The sequence below is a fragment of the Aspergillus pseudoviridinutans genome, assembly GCF_018340605.1.
Source record: "Aspergillus pseudoviridinutans IFM 55266 DNA, scaffold_8, whole genome shotgun sequence".
NCBI lineage: Eukaryota > Fungi > Ascomycota > Eurotiomycetes > Eurotiales > Aspergillaceae > Aspergillus > Aspergillus pseudoviridinutans.
The window spans coordinates 1,246,480-1,264,506 of NW_025091288.1; the positions used below are offsets into that span (position 1 = coordinate 1,246,480).

General features: G+C 48.0%; 5 protein-coding genes and 1 non-coding gene across 6 annotated transcripts; 3 read left to right on the top strand and 3 right to left on the bottom strand.

Moving 5' to 3' along the window:
- Positions 1 to 862: 862 nt before the first annotated feature.
- On the bottom strand, positions 863 to 1,680 carry Asppvi_010541 (hexose transporter hxt1; the record flags this gene model as incomplete). The annotated part of the gene is made up of 2 exons (XM_043306385.1): positions 863 to 1,186; positions 1,342 to 1,680. The coding sequence occupies 2 exons, from the start codon at positions 1,678 to 1,680 to the stop codon at positions 863 to 865; spliced, it is 663 nt and encodes a 220-aa protein (XP_043162320.1).
- Positions 1,681 to 3,418: 1,738 nt separating this feature from the next.
- Positions 3,419 to 3,529, top strand: Asppvi_010542. The gene has a single exon. It is a non-coding gene; the product is annotated as a tRNA-Leu (tRNA).
- Positions 3,530 to 3,983: 454 nt separating this feature from the next.
- On the bottom strand, positions 3,984 to 10,517 carry stt4 (1-phosphatidylinositol 4-kinase STT4; the record flags this gene model as incomplete). Its single annotated transcript, XM_043306386.1, has 11 exons — positions 3,984 to 5,294; positions 5,345 to 5,632; positions 5,709 to 5,912; positions 5,998 to 6,247; positions 6,304 to 6,675; positions 6,735 to 7,101; positions 7,153 to 7,290; positions 7,344 to 7,452; positions 7,521 to 10,211; positions 10,267 to 10,453; positions 10,510 to 10,517. 11 exons carry the CDS (start codon positions 10,515 to 10,517, stop codon positions 3,984 to 3,986), a joined length of 5,925 nt encoding a protein of 1,974 aa, XP_043162321.1.
- A 1,309-nt stretch (positions 10,518 to 11,826) lies between these two features.
- Positions 11,827 to 14,117, top strand: Asppvi_010544 (uncharacterized protein; the record flags this gene model as incomplete). The annotated part of the gene is made up of 6 exons (XM_043306387.1): positions 11,827 to 11,868; positions 11,931 to 12,453; positions 12,509 to 13,101; positions 13,213 to 13,343; positions 13,413 to 13,429; positions 13,480 to 14,117. 6 exons carry the CDS (start codon positions 11,827 to 11,829, stop codon positions 14,115 to 14,117), a joined length of 1,944 nt encoding a protein of 647 aa, XP_043162322.1.
- Positions 14,118 to 15,001: 884 nt separating this feature from the next.
- Positions 15,002 to 16,736, top strand: Asppvi_010545 (cytochrome P450; the record flags this gene model as incomplete). Its single annotated transcript, XM_043306388.1, has 4 exons — positions 15,002 to 15,247; positions 15,302 to 15,499; positions 15,552 to 16,610; positions 16,665 to 16,736. The coding sequence occupies 4 exons, from the start codon at positions 15,002 to 15,004 to the stop codon at positions 16,734 to 16,736; spliced, it is 1,575 nt and encodes a 524-aa protein (XP_043162323.1).
- A 407-nt stretch (positions 16,737 to 17,143) lies between these two features.
- Asppvi_010546 (mitochondrial 37S ribosomal protein mS41) lies at positions 17,144 to 17,887 on the bottom strand (the record flags this gene model as incomplete). Its single annotated transcript, XM_043306389.1, has 1 exon — positions 17,144 to 17,887. One exon carries the CDS (start codon positions 17,885 to 17,887, stop codon positions 17,144 to 17,146), a length of 744 nt encoding a protein of 247 aa, XP_043162324.1.
- Between the last annotated feature and the right edge of the window lie 140 nt (positions 17,888 to 18,027).

Sequence of the window (18,027 nt, forward strand, 5' to 3'; positions counted from 1 at the left end):
TGATCTGATTTGGGCATTATGGGTTCTCTTCGTTCCTTCCCACCTTTTTCCCTTCTGCCATCGATTCACATGATCCCATATTCAATTTTCGTTTTCTAGTTTTCTGCGGGCATGAAACGAAAGCGCTTTGACGGAATTTCTTGTTCGTTTGCTTTTACTCTTGTATTGGAGTGAGGTTCCAGTTATTCGGAGACTGCTGGCAGACCGATTGATCTGATGCTACTTTCTTTTGCTAAATGAGTATTGACACTGATTTTCGGACCGCAAGGGGCTAGGAGAATCTGTTGTTGAAAGTGCCTGTCCTGTCTCACCTTTTCGGCGTTTTCAAGCTCTGTCATGCCTTGAATCCTTATGTATCCTGTCCTTCCACTATTCAATAAGACAATATCAAAATCAAATTTGAGATAATCTTGGGCCGGGCTTGGATCATAGCCAGCCCATGATCAGTCTTATCAAAACACAGCGAGGAAGGGCTGTCTTGTGAACGTCATTTCTATATAGTACTTTGACATTTTGGCTCATGAGGGATAAGTCGCCTTCAGCGACTCGCCGGATTGATTTCTGATTCGTCACCATAACTGGCAAAGGCATTTATGCCAGGCTGCCGGATACTGCCCAAAATATAGAATAAGTCGCTTCCCCCTGAGGTAGCAACCTTAGGCACTGATCGACGCAGCCTAGAGAGCAAACTCGTGGTCATGTGAGCGAAGGTTTCGCTATATAAGGCAGCACTGCTTGTATCATAGGACTCTTCAGGCCAGATTATTTCCAGGCTGAAGATGGGCCAGCAGCACTATCATCAATATGCTGGTGGTGAACCCAGTCACTATCAGCGTCTTGTTTGCCCGAGCTTTCGGCCCAGTCAATCCCCACTGTTGTCCTCCGGTTCAGAACTTGCGCCATGATAATACGGTGCTCCGGGGGTGAAGGTACTTATTTGCTGCTTTTTCCATGCGGGGACACGCATAACATACATCTTGTCCTTCCCCGGAGTTTTGCCCTTGCCTTCCAACACACAGAAGTAGACGACCAGGACCCCAGCAAACAGGCATCCGGCGAAGACGTAACCGTACGCGAATTCTACATCATCGGTAATAAACGGGGTGGAGAAACCAATGAGAAAATCTTCAAACCCAGTTTGGAGTCGTGGCCCTCGCGGGATACCGCAATGGATAGAGCTCAGCAACTATCGCCCACATCATAGGGCTCCATGTCATGGCGAACCCGCTTTTTCAGGTTCAAATCCGATATCAGGATCGGCCTCATCACTCAACCAAGGTATCACGAAACATGTGAGGGGAGACTAGAAGATTCTCACGTGCTAAACAAGCATGCAAACACCACCATTGCCTTTCCGGCACCAGGAGTCTGAGGAGGATCATGGACATTTAAGGAGAAATGTCCGACGGAGACGAAGACCATAAAACATACGAATATCCAAATGCCCCCAGTTATGAGTGACTTGCGACGCTGGAAGTGCTCGATGACATACAGACCTCCGAATGTCGTGCCGAAATTGACAACGCCAAGGATCAGCTGCGTGACATAGGTGTTTTTGATACCGGCTCCATTGAACACAACGGTGCGGTAGAAGAAGCAACTAGCACCGGTCAGTTGCTGTAAGGCTTGTAGCACGATACCGAGGAAGATCCGGTACGTCATATGAGGTCCTTGAAACATCTCGACCCAGCCATGCCATCCCCCTTTAGACGCACTCTCGGCCTCAAAGCTGATCCTCGATTTCGCTGAGCTCCTCCAAAATCACACGATGATTTTGGGCACCCCGTAGAGATTTGACATGGTACTTTTCGCTTGGTCGATGCTTCCGCGACGATAATCATAGCGCGGGTTTTCCGGGAAAAAAACATGATTCCTATTCCTAGTATTAAGCCCGGAGGAATGTGATCCAAGAGTGATACGCCACGAGCCGGAGTTGGCTATTGATTTGGTGCCGAAATTGATGGAGTATGCGACAAAGATCCCAATGTCACAAATAATTGATACGAGCTGCGGAACGCGACGGTCAGACGCTCTGAGTGCATAACCAGACTAAAGAACAGCAAAATTCCTGACAAACCATTCCCCCGCGAACCTGTCGAGAGGCACTCTCGCCTTGGTACACAGGAACCGACAAAGAACATGCCCCAATACCGAAATCGGTGAGAAAACGTCCCATCATTTAATTGGTGCCATTTCGGCGCTGGAGAGGATATCTGTATGATCAGACCGACTTGGAGAATGACGCACCAAATTGCAATCGACCATTTACGGCCGACTCGATCTGCCAGTGGCCCGGCCAGTAAAACTCCTAGAATAGTCCCAATGGACAGTTATCGACATGCTTGTCGTCAGAAATTCTTTGCACTCGCACATCTCTAGACTTATCCAATAATGGCTGATGGGTACGCCCCAGAGAAACGAAGAGGCTGGAACGCACGTCGCTGAAGGTGTATCTTCCGTCGTCTCGTACCTACCAAATCTGCGCTTAAAATCATTCATCTCAAGAAATCTGAAATCTGGCCGGTGTCATAGCCGAATATGATGCCGCCAACAGACGCAAATGGGCCAAGTAACAATGGATGCCGTGTGAGGAAAGGAACATGGCGATCGGTCACATCAAGTTTCTCTTTCCCCGAGTCCATTGGGCCCGATAACTGAGTAAATTGAGATGAGACATTGTCTAGAGCGCGCAGTCGAAGCTTATGCGCTGAGATTTTCGTCCCTATAAAGGAAAGAAAGACTAGTGGAAGATTCAAGAAATAGGGTTGTGGACAGCGGCCAATGGTTTCAACCATGATAACACCCCTGGCCAGCTGAGGAATCCTTCCCATATATTCAGAAAGAGGTTGCCGCACCCGATGTAAAAGACCCGCTGAGATCATCTAGAGCGACCCCATAGCATATAGGAGTGGAATAAGTCTTGCTGGCCATCCCAGGCACGTAACTTGCCACCTGGGGATCTCACGGCAGGGGTCAATGACAGCATGACCGGAGAGGACATTGAGGGGATTTTTCTCATTCGAGAAGCTTGCATATGCTGTGTAGTCCCTCGTCTATTTTTCGTACTTTAAGCTATTCCTCACTCAGAGCCTAGGAATTGGCGATGAGCAGCACAGCATCCAATGCCGTCACATCCTTCTGACACCACCCTCACACCCTACATGCAGAACGTACTTAAGAGTCGGAGGGCATCCGTGCTACTTGTAACGTCAACTCAAAGGGTTGATAATAAGGACTTGTAACGAAGTCGGGTTCCAGCGAAAAGGTAAACTGAGTATATCTGGATCGCAAGTATGTGAAGTGAGGTTGCTGGCGCAGGTCCACAGTATAGCTCTACCAGTTCGGATCTGTCTGCTGGTGGCCTTTGGATTGTCCCCTTAGATCTTATATTTAAATATCTCGAATTACTGCGTGCTTAGGCAAGATGGCCGAGTTGGTCCAAGGCGTGAGGTTAAGGTCTACCTTAATATCAACTTTTCAAGTTCCTCATCATCGTATGATGGCGTGGGTTCGAATCCCACTCTTGTCATTCCTTTTTTGTGCCTCTTTATAGCCTTGTCAGTCTTGTCAATAAAACTGAACTATATATATACTCTGGTCCAACTGAAGACAAACAATACTTATATCAAAAAATGTCAAATATAACAAGGGTGGCATTCAACCACGCCTTCATACGATGATGAGGAAGGAACTTAGAAAGTTGATGTTGAGGTGGACCAACTGTGCCATCTTGCCTCAGGAATGCCAATCGTCACTTCAGCCAAAAATGCACTCTAAACAAGTAGATATCACTTGAACTTTGTAGCCTAACTCAATGACAAGACTCCATACTTGTCGAGAAAGCACTGGCCGGGAAGGCTTCACTTTCGACAACGGGATTGTAGAGGTAATTCGAATGACAGATTCCGTTCGAGCTGCTGAGAATAGTCCCCCTGAGTATACAGTTAAGTAAATGGTATGTAACCGACAAACAGAATGTCTGATCAGTAAGGTATTCCGTTTGTCAACAATTGAAACTGATCATATCCCTTTGTTGAAACGCTCATGTATGACTTGCGGATGAGTTCCCGCATGTACTCGGCTGCCTCCCTCTCATTCTTCTCTAGCACAAACCTGTCACGGAAGTTCTTGAGCGTATCCGGTTTGAAGCACGGCAGGCCGCTGTCAAGCATCAAAGAGACAATATGAGAGAGCTTGGTGCAAAAGGGACGGGATGCGAGGAATGCCTTTATTACCAAGGATTCGAACCACCGGTATGGCTGTGTAGAAGTTGGGTTGTTAGAGTGCCCTCCAGGTAGTCCGAGCCCGCCATTCGAGCCACCATGTGAATGGACATGTGGATGTGAAGTACCACTCATGACAGCCACCATCTCGGATGTGAGCTTGAAAGGTGCGCGCTCAAAACGTACACCACCTGGAGCAATGTCAAAGCAGAAGCCAAAGTCAATGTGTATGATATGGCCAGCATCATCGATCATAATGTTACCGTTATGCCGATCTTTGAACTGCAAAAGGTAAGAGATGACCGAATAGGCAGCCATACTCTTCACAAAATTCGTTCGCGCTTCCTGGAAACGCATGGAATGCTCCCCACCGTACTTGGAAATGAAGTAGTCGTAAAGACCATTTACTGCTTCACGACCTAGCATATCACGAGAGATGGAGTTGGGAAGAACGTCGATTACTCCGCAGCCAGGGGCCGTCGAAGTCACTCTGTAGGGAAATACCCAAACGTCAAGCCCTGCACTGGCAAAGATGCTGCGAAAAGCCGCGATCATCTGCAAAGCCAGCATGTCCTGGCGACAGTCATCACCAACCTTGAAGATAGCCGACTGCCAAACTTCGTAGGTCTCTTGGGATGAAGGAGAATGCAGAGGCGCCGACAACGTCTTCGTCGAGTCATCGTGGCCAGCAGTACACGGGCGGGATTCGCCCTGGGAATCCCGTTCTTCCCCACGGCTCCTTGTTTTTTGAATCCGAAATGTTGCCATGTACGGAGCCTTAGCGTGACTCTGTAGTGGTTTACCGGACTTTCGGTCGATTCCAACAACGACTCCATCAGGATTGCTCGGAAGGTATACACCAATCTCGACCTTAATTTTTCGAAGTTCCTCCTCGATCTTCGCCTTCTTCTCGGGTTTACTTTTCTTGATATATGGCCGAAGCTTTCCTGATATACCCGTGATCTCGTTGAAGAAAGAAAACTCCCTTTCATAAAAGTCACGCTCCTCGTCGCTGAAGCTAGAAATGAGAGTGTCCATGAAACGGTCAAGAGTCGGCTTGAGCGGGTCGGGCTGTCATTGGATGTTAGTCAATTGCCCGTCAGCGAGGTATCATAACGCACAATCTGGGAGTCTTCGTCCTTATAAGAGTTGGCTTTCATGTTCCAAATCACTTGATGGGCAAACAATTGCGATTGTTTGGCTGTCTCGAGGATGTAACGCTCTACATAGCCCAGTGCATCGTACCGCAAAGCCTGAACGAGCTGTGGGACAAAGTAGAAACGAACGTCTATGGGGTGGCTTTCCAATGCTCTCATGGCGTATTGTAGAACAAACGGATGATTGCCGTATGCTGGTAAGAAATAAGTCAAAGCTTCCGTGGGATTGACTGCTGCCCAATATAACAAATACTGGTAAAGTCAGCTCCCTGTCTCTTCTTTCCTTTGGTTGTTGGGTCTTTGACGATTGAAGAGTGGACAAACGGACCTTCAACTGAAAAGAGACATCCGAGGGCAGTGCTGCACCCAGCATGACCTCGAGACTGCTCGGCTCGTCCAAAGCCTTCTCAGGGAAATTGAGCAGTAACCAACGTATATCAATCTTCATCTTCGGGGACGAGTAGCGCGATGAGAGTTGGATCGCTAGCCCCGGACTCTCAGCCCAGGCAAGCCGCAGAAGATGAATAGCTTCCTAAGCAGGCATTAGATCCCTTGTAACACAATGCAAGGGCATGAACTGCTAGCTACTAGCACCTAACAACAATTGATTGACGAACCTCTGCGGAGTTTCTGTTTCCAGATATCTGGAAATGCTTTCGATCCCCTTCTAAAGGAAATAGCCAGACTCTTAGACGAGATCTCTCATGTTCTATGAGCAGCTGAAGAAGATCATGCTTGGCTTGCAGCGGCTTGAAGTTGCCTCGTATGTGAGAGGGCACAGTCGACAGTCGACGTAAAGCACGGCTAACGTCGTCAAGTATTTGGTCTTCAGCTTTGACCTGCAACCTGTTGCCCCCAAAGGACCACCTGATTAAAGTATAGAATAAGCACTCCTCTCCGACGTTATGGAAAGGTAGACAAACCTCGGTGCATGCTTGAACCAATCGAGCGCAGCAGACAATATTTGATCGCCGAGCTTCCACAAAGCAACATTTCCTGGTTGATAAGAATCTTGTATAACCCTTAAGCCAAAGAGAACAATACGGAAATGCAACTCTCTAGCCAAGGGGTGGCCGCTTGTTTGCAGAAGCCCGACAGTCGTTCTATCAATAAGACGACCGAATAGCCGGCAGTTCTGGGAGCTGTTTAATCGAACGGCATTAAAATGGCTCTCGAAAAAACGAAGGGCAATAAGATGCGGCGCGAGAGTTGCCTGAACCTTCTGTTGCTGCTTCAACAATAGAGCTTTGTCACTAGGAAGAAGCTCAATTTTCGTATACATCGGGTCAACGTAGCTGAATAGTCGCAACTTCATCAATACCGAGACCCTAAATGTGAACGATAGTATACTCACTCGAAAGAACGGTCGAACAACCCCTTCCTGCGTTGAATGGTCTCCTCCCAAGCTTCTATCACTTCTGCGAGAATCCTCGGTCCAAGCTTTGGATTCTCATGTATCGCTCCGAGCCACAGTGCAACACCAACGTTCATCGACTCCTCTGAGAACAGTTGAAATGGGCAAATGATTAGGTGGTGAAGAACTGAGGGCTGAAAGTAGTCTGAGCCACACAAAACAGCAGCAGCTCTTCGCAGCGTATCTCTGAATTCAGAAATGGCAACACTATTTCCCGCCTTGAGCTGATCGTGGAGTCGATGCAGCATATTCTTGACATGCTCGCTGGATTCCAGGAGGCTCCGTGAGATCTTGCCACAGTCTTCGCCTACATATTTCCAGGTCAGTTGCAGAACGTGGCAGAAGACGGCGGACAAACCATTGTTTTCTTCGGATCCCTGTTCCAAATATTTCGTCACGAGCAGATCTGGGGCCCGGTACTGCTGGCGGATGGTATATTGAGCAATGAAGTCAGAGGCAACGTTGACCTTGCTAATCCCGGAGCTCTGAATACATCCTAGGAACGGAACCTGTTAGGACGTTTCGGCCAGTGCAGAAACAAGATCTTACCGAGTCGCTGATCGCTTCGGGGAATTGTGGAGCCCATATCCAGAGCGAATGAACGACCTAACGAAATGTGGCTGCCGTCAACGGTGTCGTTGGAAATGGACAGGTATGTCTACCTTCGGGTCAGCCATCAATCCTAAAAGCCTTCCTAAAAGTACTCGCCTGGAGAAGGCCTTTCACATCCAGAGGTGCAATATCTATAACCGCTGCTACCCATGCTTTAGCTTGCTCAAGAAGTCTATTCAGAGTTCTCTTCCTGGCATTGTAGTTGTCGGCAAGATCAACCTTCACGATTCCCAATGGTGATGCGCAGGAAGCCTTCCACTCGAATTCATCAAGCTCTTCCTCAAGACACGATAGCCACATTACAGTCAGCAATTCAAGAAGAGCAAAAAGGGAATGTTTATCACAGAGAGCCGATGGGCATTCTCTAATGATCTTATCGGCGCACAGCATGGCGACGCTCTGCACTCGTTCTATACGATGACAGCAAGCCATGAAGAATTGAGCCAATTCCTTCGACAAGTAGGGAACAGAGAAATTCTCATCGTTCGCAGATAGGGTCAGGGTCAGGTAGTCAGCGACGACTTTATCTGCAATGGAGCTCATGCAACTGGCCATGTCAGCTGTAGTCAAGGCTGGGTCGCGGAAATAACTGAGAACTTTGGTACAATTTCCCGACGACGCACGGAGGCTCTCAACCAACAAAGAAGCGTTGAGAAAGACCACTTTCGGATAATTCAGATGTTTAATCCCTGATTCGCAATCAGGAAGCTCGGCCGTAAGAATTCTCTTGAGCTCTATCAACCGTTGGGGGCTCATTCCGCGTCTGAGGATTGTGTTCAGCTCCACGTCACTCTCGAGCATCTCTATGCGATTCTCGGCAATCAGGGGCGGAGAGTGCTTTGCGAGCAAGCGTAGTTCTCGAATATGACTTTGAGTAACAGCTGACTGAGTCGAGAGTCCATGAACAGAGATATTAAACCAAGCATCACGAAACAGGGCAGTGATGTCTTCGTCAAAAATCACATCTGTCTGTTGTATCCCAGTTTCCCCTTCGTCTGATGAAATGAGGAGAGCCAGAGGTCTGAGGAGAAAACTGATGGCCTCTGGTGCTAGAGTAACCTCCTTTTGCCGCTCGCTTTCACTTACTGCATCGCCTTTATTCACAATACATTCCAAGAGATGGATCAAATAGACCCGAAAAAGCGGGGAATCCCTCCTCAGCGCGAGAGATATGTATGTCATTGCGCCCTTGACTGCATTTGTGACATCACTAAAATTCCGGGCGATACTGTCTTGATAAGCACGGTCATAGAATTTGAGCAGGAGTTGAAACTCTGCCTGTCCTGTGCTCAGGGAAAGGGAGGCAGTTTCTCTAATGATGAGAGCATCCACTGCAATGTTGACTTTGCCGATCTTTTGTAAAAGCATTGATTGGGCTAGCGCACTAATTTTCTCATCATTTGAGCTGGTTGCAATTGTCACAATAGCGCGGAGAATGTTTCTGCAGGTTGCATTATCATGGTCACCAATGGCTGAAATGGAGACCGTACTACCATTACCAATTGGCGGTGGAACGGAAGAAACACTGTCGGGTTGCCCAGTATTCTCATTCAAGAGCTGATTATGATAATACTTGTCAGTGCCTGAGCCAGGGCTCAAAGCGTTCCCGAGCGAGTAGAGAGTCGTTATGACGGCATCTTGAGACAGAATGCCAAGTACTTGAGCAAGACACTTTCCAGCAACAGAGCCGGTATATTCTCCTAGCACGCACCCTTCGATAATGAACCTCAGAAGAGAGCGGCTTCCAGAGGATGCACTGGCCAGAGACATCCTTGAGATGATAGCTATGCTTTTCAGGGTGGCCGTTGCAAGCTCGAGACTTGCCATCTGATTGGGGTCTGCCAGTGTGTCCTCCAACCAAGAAAGAAAGGCACCGCTGTTGGCAGCATTTCCACTCAATATGACGCAGTTCAAGTAGCCAATAAGGGCAAACGCTTTCACAGAAAAGGTGAGCTGTTTTTGCCAGGGTGAGCCCAGTTGAAGATAATCGGAACCATCCTCAAGGAGTTGAATTTCGTCAGCAATTATCTCTGTTATACGGTCAATGAGGGTGATTTCAGCGTCATCGCTACTCCTGGCAATCCCAACACCATTCATGTAGTCGTCGAGAAGCTCTTCATCAGACAAGCTTTGTGCTCCCACAAGGGAAGTAGCGCATGATTTGACGAAACGCATGAACCCTTGTTGCAGAAGCATAGCGCCTAGAGGACGTCTGTTTGCAGCATATTGTCGGGTGTACCTTCTCCAGTCCCTCAATGTAGGATCAGCCATGCTCGCATTTCGCACAGTGGACGAGGCGGTCTCAATTGCAACCATGAAGCTTTCAGACAACATGGATCGTACGTGCTCAACAATCTGCAGTTTTTCACCGGCAGACCAAAGTGAAGGAAACTGTGCGGATGCTTCTAAAAATCCAACAAGAGAAACGGCGAGTGATAGTATGCGCTTGTGCTCTTGAACAGCCCCGTATTTGTCACCTGCAGAATCGTAGCGCTGAAGAGGTGTAATGGCATCAATAGCATCCACACAGCTATGTAAGTACTCGTTGACAGCGCGGAGAGTAGTTGAGCGTAACGGAGGAAAATTAGAGCCCAGTGAGAGCAGTGACGATGTCAGTTTGTGAGTGAGCGTCTCCCAAGGTGAAGGCTTCATGTCATTCAGGAAAGGGGACGGCCGAAAGCTCTGGCTATGAGACTCGGGTAGGTAGGGGAACAGTTGCGACACCAATTTCGAAGCGTGATCAAATTTGGTAACCGAAGGTGCAGCATCGCATAAAGCGAGAAGTACATCCAATTCTCTAGAATCCTTCGTGAATCAGTTTTGAGTTGTTTTCAGTCACAAACAGATTCAAATCGCATACCATCGGCAACTGGGAGATCGTTCTCTTATTGTTTACGGCACCATCTGGCGAGACGTTCGAACGACTCGATGGGTGCGGACATCGTTGAGAGAGCCGAGTGACGTCCGACAGGTCATCGCAGCCTGCTTCCGTGACGGATAAAGTTGCAAGTTTGTCCAAGGCACGGCGTCTGATGTTTGTGAAGAAGCTTCTGTAAGGTCAGTGTCGCTGATCTTAAAGTCGAAAGTGGTCGATATTTCTTACCAGTCCATTGTCAGAGGTTGCCTTGACTTGGATGTCCACTCTCTGGAAAACAGATGTCATCTAATTTAAGAGGAGCGAAAGTTTTGGTGTACAGCAGCGCTTGTTGCTTTCGATGATGTTTGCAGTCAAATGGCTACCTAGGCAGGTACATGTACCTTACCTCAACACAATGAATGTAGCTCCAGGGGGAACGATACGGAGTTTGATACTGAAAGTCTAAAATACGTTAGGTACTCCGTAAGGTACCTTATCTTTGTAAAGTCGTTACCCCATGCGGAGACACTTATATACGTAATTAGTGTGTACGGAGTACCTTACATTCAAATACGGGAGTAAGCTCGGGACTCGACTCTCAATCAACGCAAGATACTCTCCGTATACATAGGAGCATGACAGGCCCGTAGACAGCACACGTGCATGGGTAAATAGAAAAGCCTGGAGGATAAATCTGACGGTAGTAACTCTGCAGGACTTGATAGACTACACAGGGAGGAGGACATTGATTTGATGCTGAAATGCCCATTTTTAGCCTCGTATAAACCTGATGAAACAAGAATTCGCACAAAGGGCGGTCAGCTCAAACGTCAAGAAAAGGGAAGCAGAGGCATCGAGGATACAATCATGATTTGCTACGATCTTAGAGTATCTCTATTAGGAAGGCAGTGGGCACACTGCTCAACTGCTGAAGGTAGTAAAGTATCTTCCGTCTGAGTTACTGAGAACCTAAGATTCCCTACTACTAGGTAGACACATTCTCCGTACTCAGTCCTGTGAATCAGTGACTATTCATTTCAGCTGTTAAGGTACATTTTAGTGGGTCGCGTTCACGTATCCCCAGGTAAGGGTACCAAGCAAGTACCAAGGTACAAAAGTACCATCCTCTCTACTGGGACGAGTACGGATCAAAATATTAGATACTAGAACATATCTAGACACCTGATGATACTCTTCTTGAATTGGCATTTAGTCTAGCAATTCCAGGTACTATTGCCGCATCCAAGCTAACCTGGTGTCAAGACAAGTCTCCGGGTCTGGACTTGACCGCTTAAGTTTACTGCTCTCTCGGACCCGTGATCCTCACCTTCGACCTTGACTCAAGGTGTTATCAGAGCATTGTCTGAGAAATTTATCTCTCCAATTCTCAGCCATGCAGAAATGAGATAGGTTCTACGCCTGCGTGATACTGAACCCGTGCATCGCCTCGGATACGCGGTCGGTCAAAAGCTGGATCCGCCTATCCTTTGTCTTTCGAAGGCTCCCAAGGCGCCAGTATTTGAATCAATCTGAGGTCTGTCGAGGCACGGAAATCAATGAATGATGGCACCTCAGAACGAACAGAGTTCTCTCAAACGTAGCAGGGTATGTATCTTCTGTGCACTCTCCCTTCTCCTTCGTTCAATGCTAAAAGCAAGTCCTTCTAGGTCAGCACAGATGGCGATCCACAAGATCTAAAGAAGCCTCGACGCTCCGAGAGAATTACATCTAAGAACCAGTCGCAAGCGACCCCGGTCGACCAAACGTACTTGCCCACCCCGTTGACTGAACTAGATTCGACTGCTACGGATGTTCGGAATGAAGTCACCGCTACTCCACCGGACAGTCCTAGCCAAGCTATATCGAGTGTCGAGCAACTCAAGCCGTGTTCATCTCCTCCTGGTGACACTCAAACTCTTTCACAATTCGTTTATCCACCCAGGGCATTCGCCGATGAAGTCGAGGATGAAGCAGCAGAGGGAGTTTGGGGTTATCTGATTCCTCTTGATGACAAAGTTCGAGATGCGCTTGTGTTGAGAAAGCGCCATAGCTGTGATACTCGCAAGAATGGTGACTCAAAGACTCAGACGAGCAAAGAATCCCGGCTCTCTCAAGACAAGAGTCCAATCAGCAGACAAAGACTTAATCGACCTCCTGGGGGTTATCTGGTCGGTCGTCATCCAGAGTGCGGTGGGTGTTTACAGTCGCCTAGTGCTCATTTCCTGAAAATTCTAACGGCATCCAGACCTGGTTATTAATATTCCCACAATATCCAATCGACATTTCTTAATATTCAGCGAAAACAAGAACGGCGATTCTATCGCAATTGTGGAAGATCTGTCCAGCAATGGCACCTTTGTAAATGATGCCATTATCGGGCGAAACAAGTATCGCGAGCTTGAAGATGGCGATGAAATCACCATCCTGGATGAAGCGCGATTCGTTTTTAGATATCCCCGGACGAGAGACACGAACGGTTTCCGCCAGCAGTATCGGTTGCTTCAGCAGCTCGGAAAAGGTCATTTTGCAACCGTTTACTTATGTGTGGAACGTGCGACTGGCACTCGATATGCCGTCAAAGTGTTTGAGAGACGTCCTGGAGATTCTCAGAAGTCTCAGACTGAGTCCTTGCAGCAAGAGATTGGCCTCTTAATGGGGGTCAATCACCCGAATCTTCTGTGCTTGAAGGACACCTTCGACGAAGCTGATGGCGTTTATCTCGTTCTCGAGCTTGCACCTGAGGGCGAGCTCTTTAATCTGATTGTTAGCAGACAAAAATTTTCCGAAGAAGAAACCCGCCATATCTTCGTTCAGCTCTTTGAGGGTCTGAAATACCTGGTAAGCTCTTTGTTCATTGGATCGCAATCTACGCTGCCATTCAACCATCAATTTTGTAGATGGGAGGCAAACCCCTGACGGAAAAGGAGACTTGGACTGATTCAAACACAGCATGATCGTGGCATCGTCCATCGAGACATTAAACCCGAGAATATACTTGTAGCAGACAAAAAGCTGACTGTGAAACTTGGTGACTTTGGACTTGCGAAGATCATCGGGGAAGATTCATTCACCACCACTCTGTATGTGCTGCCTTCTCTTTCTTCAGACCGTTTTTCTCCTTTGCCATAACTGATCCATTTTGTTCATAGGTGTGGGACACCAAGTTGTAAGTTGACTACCAGCCAGCTGAGAATTCGTCATTTCTGATTTCTTTAGATGTCGCTCCAGAGATCTTACAGGAGTCTCGTCGTCGAAGATACACCAAGGCTGTGGACATCTGGTCATTGGGAGTCGTTCTATACATATGCCTTTGCGGATTTCCCCCTTTCTCCGACGAGCTCTACACGCGCGAAAACCCCTTCACATTGGCACAGCAGATCAAAATGGGCAGATTCGATTATCCATCACCGTATTGGGATTCTGTGGGCGACCCAGCTTTGGACCTGATAGACAGGATGCTTACAGTTGATGTTGAGAAGAGAATCACGGTGGATGAATGTCTAGAACATCCTTGGCTTACCGGGAAATACATGAGCGTTTCCGATAGCACAGAGGGGCTGACTGGTGCGCTGGGAAAGCTCGACTTCTCAAGACGCAAAGTCGAGCGCGAGCGCACATTGCTCAGCAGCATCAATGACGCTCATTTTAGCGAACACAACGAAGGATCTGGTGCTCCTGTGAAGGTCTTCCACAAGAATAATGCTGGCAAGCGCATGCACAACCAGCCAGCCCATGCTATCCATCGAAATGAGGCTCCGCCCGATGAGAATAGCGCTCCCAAGGAATTCGTCAATCTTGGAGAGCGCGGTGACCCAGTGTTGTTTGAGGAAGATCCAACAACTCATTATAAGTGATCGGAGGCCGTCTTATTCACATCAAAGTCGCATCATGTTAACGTTGGGATGTTGCAAAGGGATGATCGCCCAGTTCAGCCGCCTGACAGTCAAGAGCCCTTTAAACCTCGAGTACGAGAATAATGATATCAAAAGCGCCACACAATGACCAGTATTTATATGCTCATTTATGTTGTAGCAGTCGTGTGTCCACCTGTCAGTTGATGCTACCCCGAACAGAAGGAGATTGGACAATGACTGCTGCACAGCATCATGAGCCCTGCCTCCTATCTGACTTTCTGAAGTTAGTAGATTACCTGTGACCACCAGGCAATACCGTTGCATCTTCGTCTGTTCCAGCAAAGCTAAATTAGAGACAAATGTACAGTACCTTGTAGTCGCGATTCTCAGCTCTCCCTCTTTTGTGCCTTTCACAATGCCTTGAATCCTTGGCAATATGTGGTACTCTTTTACATCAACCATGAGATATCATTGTTTTAGACATCCGGCTCCGTTGAAGTGGCGTGATTATTCAAGGAACCTTACCATAGGTTGCTTTGCCAAATCAGATTAGTCTAGCGCAACTAGGGCCAGTTAGTCCAGGGGTTTAACGACTCGTGGCTGGTGAGTGAATAAGAATAAGAAGGGATCCATGGGCGGTGACTGGATACTTGCAGGAAAAACAAGCCAACCAGCAGATACCTATCCTTTTTCTTCCCATCTCCATTTTATTTTCCCCAACTCCTGTCTCTCGGTTCGTTTGTCAGTTCGTGCGTTCTTGAGGTCTCTCAAAATTCGTCCGTTTCTGTTCAAATTAGGAGGGTGCCTCTAGGCGAGACACTCAACCTTCCTTTATTCGCTGCGACAGGTACTCGGTTGATCAATCCGAACACTGTGCTGCAGCGATGGGCCTTATCGCATTTATTCTCGACGGCATCTGCAAGCATTGCTCGACGCAGTCAACATGGGTGCTTGTTGGGGTCGGACTACTGACCATCCTCGCTGTATCTGTCATTATCAATGTCCTGCAGCAGCTTCTGTTCAAAAATCCTCATGAGCCTCCAGTGGTCTTCCACTGGTTTCCCTTTATTGGCAGCACCATCAGTTATGGCATTGACCCATACAAGTTCTTTTTCGAATGCCGCGCAAAGGTTTGCATTGTCGCAGCCAAATTATGTGTCTAGCTAACTTTCTTTGCCCGGCAGTATGGCGATATCTTCACATTCGTTCTCCTTGGCAAGAAGACAACGGTGTATCTTGGTACGAAGGGCAATGATTTCATTCTAAACGGCAAGCTGCGAGATGTTTGCGCTGAGGAGGTCTATTCGCCACTGACTACGCCTGTTTTTGGTCGACATGTCGTGTATGACTGCCCTAATGCTAAGCTTATGGAGCAGAAGAAGGTAAGCGACTCTGGCAAAAGCACACCTTGGATCCAGCGACTAATAGTCCTAGTTCGTCAAATACGGCCTCACCTCTGATGCGCTCCGATCCTATGTTCCCCTAATTACGGATGAAGTAGAGAGCTTTGTCAAAAATTCTCCGGCCTTCCAGGGACACAAGGGCGTCTTCGATGTATGCAAAACAATCGCTGAAATCACCATTTACACTGCTTCCCGCTCGCTTCAAGGGAAAGAAGTTCGAAGCAAATTCGATTCCACATTCGCAGAGTTGTACCATGACCTTGACATGGGCTTCGCTCCTATCAACTTCATGTTACCCTGGGCCCCCTTGCCACACAACCGCAAAAGGGATGCTGCGCAGCGCAAATTGACCGAAACTTATATGGAAATCATCAAAGCACGCCGTCAGGCAGGCAGCAAGAAGGATTCTGAAGACATGGTCTGGAACCTCATGTCCTGCGTTTACAAGAACGGCACACCGGTTCCTGATGAGGAAATCGCTCATATGATGATTGCTTTGTTGATGGCGGGTCAGCATTCTTCCTCGTCTACTGCTGCCTGGATTGTTCTGCGCCTTGCGACGCGGCCTGATGTAATGGAAGAGCTATATCAGGAGCAAATTCGTGTTCTCGGATCCGATTTGCCTCCACTCACGTATGACAATTTGCAGAAGCTGGATTTGCACGCCAAGGTCATCAAGGAGACTTTACGCTTGCATGCACCGATTCACTCGATCATTCGAGCCGTGAAGAATCCCATGGCTGTGGATGGTACTTCATATGTGATCCCGACATCTCATAATGTTCTCTCTTCTCCAGGCGTCACTGCCAGGTCTGAGGAGCATTTCCCAAACCCAATCGAATGGGACCCTCACCGTTGGGATGAGAACATTGCGGCTAGCGCTGAGGACGATGAAAAAGTTGATTATGGCTATGGCTTAGTTAACAAGGGCACCAATAGCCCGTACCTTCCTTTTGGCGCTGGACGGCACAGGTGCATTGGCGAGCAATTTGCATACCTTCAGCTTGGCACAATCACAGCTGTACTTGTGCGGTTATTCAAATTCCGTAATTTGCCAGGTGTCGATGGCATCCCCGACACAGATTACTCTGTGAGTTATACTTGTGCAATTCAACGTCGAAATCCTACTTGCTAATTCTACCAGTCTCTGTTCTCCAAACCGCTGGGCCGATCTTTTGTGGAGTTTGAAAAGCGCGAGTCCGCTACGAAAGCCTGATCGTGATCTCTCGATCAATGCCTGTTCTTGATATGATTGCATGGTAGGTAATTTCGTTATCACTTCTGGGTATTCTTGCCATCTCTTTTGGCAGTTCCCGGTTCCAGAACTTGTACAGCATTTAATCTCTGGATGTTCAACTTTGAAGTTCTATACTGTATTGATTTCATAGCATATTATGAGGAATAGATAATGTTTTTATAAGTCGCTAAGGTCGATGAGCCACATGAATCACGCCCGTGTCCCTGCCTTACTCATTGTAAAGCCCCATTGGAGAAAAGAAACTGGCCGTAGGGCACAGCATTGTGATGAAGATGGATAATACAGGGCACGATGGTGAGAGTAATATACACATACGTAGAACTGCGTCTGAGACACCACAGATTCAACATAAAAGGGGAAATAGCTTATGCCGTGCCCTTCCTCCGTTCCTCGCTCCTCTTTTTGGCGCGGACCTCAGCGCGTCTCCTTTCACCACCGTCCACTTTGTGTCCCAGCCTATCCTCCCACATACCTTCCTGGACCTTGATCAGAGCGGCGCTGCCGTTTGTTCCCTTGATTGGTTGCAGGAAGGGTCCCCTAATCAAAGAGCCACGGTGTATCTTCATATGTGCATATTTCTTGAGGGGTCTGGAGGGCTCATGCTCATAGCCGGTAGCATCTGGTGAGAGATTTACAATCATTCGCTTCATACCGGGTGATAAGTTGGCCGAGGAGTCCTGAGGGCTCGACTCTCGTTCACCTCTGGTTGTGTGGGTGCCCGGCACAGGCACTGCGACTACTCGCAATTGGGCAGCTCCATCGATGACATGCTCCAAATCACCACCAGGACCGTAAATACCCTGCCTGAACTTCTCTCTTTTGCGAAGTAAATATCGTCGTTGGCGCGCAGGCTCGATGCCGACTTCACGGAGTTCGGTGGAGTTGAGGGTGAAAAGTTTGTCCCAAGACGACAGTTTGCTGGCGTGCTTTTTCATATCACGACCGATCAAGGTAAGGAAGGTCTGGACGTCGGGAACGAATGGCGTCGGGGAAGGAACAGAGGGAGCGGCAGCATTCTTGTGGAAACAACGAGTGCATTGGATGGTGAGAGTGAATGGTTTGATAAGTCTCGAAGACAAAGTACCCAGATTTGAACTGCACAGCTTCATGGTAGGCGAGCTCAAGATATTAAATGTCTATACTGGCACAATTGGAGACAACTTATTGCTGAGAACGGTTTTGGAAGGGTTCGAAAAGGGACACTGCCCTCAGATAATTCTTTTTCTTTGCTGATTCTCTTGACATCTGG